General features: G+C 50.1%; 1 protein-coding gene across 1 annotated transcript in view; it reads right to left on the bottom strand.

Moving 5' to 3' along the window:
• The window catches only part of Ldlr (low density lipoprotein receptor), a 27,119-nt gene that overhangs the window by 5,531 nt on the left and 19,871 nt on the right, over positions 1-1,717 (bottom strand). The window contains exons 13-14 of the mRNA XM_005346915.2: positions 1,131-1,272; positions 862-1,014 (exon numbers count right to left, since the gene is read on the bottom strand). Coding sequence (XP_005346972.1) covers positions 862-1,014; positions 1,131-1,272 — 295 coding nt within the window. The remainder of the gene's footprint in view (positions 1-861; positions 1,015-1,130; positions 1,273-1,717) is intronic.

Genomic DNA, 1,717 nt, shown 5'->3' with positions numbered 1-1,717 from the left:
TTGTGAGCCACCATGTGGTTGCTGGGAATTGAACTCAGGACCTCTGGAAGAGCAGCCAGTGCTCTTAACCTCTGAGCCATCTCTCCAGCCCCCTATTCTGTTCTTACAATAGGATTTGGAAGTGTCTAGGACACTTTGGTCCCTGAGATGGGACAATGACCTCCAAAATGCACGTTAGGAACTCAACCACTGATGAGCAGTGATGGCTCACATCTTTAATTCCAGCCCTTAGGAGGAAGAGGCAGGTGGATCTCTGTGAGTTCAAGGCCAGCTTGGTCTACAGAGTGAGTTCCAGAAAAGCCAGGACTACACAGAGAAACTCTGTCTCAAAAAATCCAAAAAAAGAAAGAAAACTGAACCACCAATTTTTTTTTTTTTAATTTTTTGAGAAAGGGTTTCCCTTGTGTAGCCTGGCTGTCCTGAAACCTGCCCTCCAATCAGAACAGTTGTCCTTTACTAAATGAACCGACAAAATGAGAACATTTGCTATCTCAACACATGATCTCTTCCCCTGTTAGCATGCAGAAAGAAGTGCCCTCTAAGACTTCCAGTATCCAGAACCATGAACTTCTATGCTTTTTAAATTATCCAGTCTCGAGCAGTCTGTTTTAGCACAGAAGAGAGACGGAAACAAACCCAAACTGAGCCTTTCTCAGATGATGTCAGAGACAGGGGTCCTGTTTCCCACTTGATACCCTGGCCTAAGTCAGATGACTTCCACAGGAGCTAAGATACAACGGGGCCGCAAAGGGGCGCCCAGTCTAAGTGTATTTAGTGCATCCAGGAGTCCCCAGACAACGCTGGTGTCCAGTCAGCCTTGGCAGGCTCAGGTAGGTACAGCTCCAGGGACTGTGCCCCTACCTGGCAGGCAACTCCTCATGTCATCGGCCAGAAGCATGCCATCAGGGCAGGCACAGGTGAACTTGGGGGAGTGGGGGTTGATCTGCGGGGCCGGCAGGCACAGGTACTCGCAGCCACCGTTGGGGAGGGCCGTTCTCTCACACCAGTTCACTCCTGGGGGAGAAGAGGACGTTCAGAGAGACGAGCCAATGGCATCAGATGCACCAGAGCAGAAGTCCCGGGAATTCTCAGACAATGGCAGAGAAATGTATTCCAGGGTAGGGGCTCACCTCTAGGCTGTGTGATGTTGTGGAACAGGACAATGTCCTCTGGCGACAAGAGGTTTTCAGCCACCAAATTCACATCTGAACCCGTGAGGCGATTAGCACTGAAAATGGCTTCATTCATGACATCTGTCCAAAACACTTTGTCCTACGGGTGACATGTGCAGAAGACAAGAAAGCCCATCAGCCACCAGAGCAGCACGCATCTCCATGACCTCCCCAAACTTCTGGGGTTCTCTACGCACAAGCAATACTGGGTGTGGTGGAAAGTTTCTACTTTATAGTGTAGTGATGGGGCTAGACAGCTGGAGAGATGGCTCAGCGGTTAGGAGCACTAGCACTGGCTGCTTTCCAGAGGACCAGGGTTCAATTCCCAGCACCCACATGGCAGCTCACAACTGTCTATAATCCAGTTCCCTGGAATCTGACACCTTCACACCAAAGCACGGAAAATAAAGTTAAAATAAATTATTAGCCGGGCGGTGGTGGTGCATGTCTTTAATCCCAGCACTCAGGAGGCAGAGGCAGGCGGATCTCTGTGAGTTCGAGACCAGCCTGGCCTACAAGAGCTAGTTCCAGGACAGGCTCCAAAG

The sequence above is a fragment of the Microtus ochrogaster genome, chromosome 5 (assembly GCF_000317375.1).
Source record: "Microtus ochrogaster isolate Prairie Vole_2 chromosome 5, MicOch1.0, whole genome shotgun sequence".
NCBI lineage: Eukaryota > Metazoa > Chordata > Mammalia > Rodentia > Cricetidae > Microtus > Microtus ochrogaster.
The sequence above is the reverse complement of the archived record's forward strand: the minus strand, read 5'-3'. Positions and strand labels throughout refer to the sequence as shown.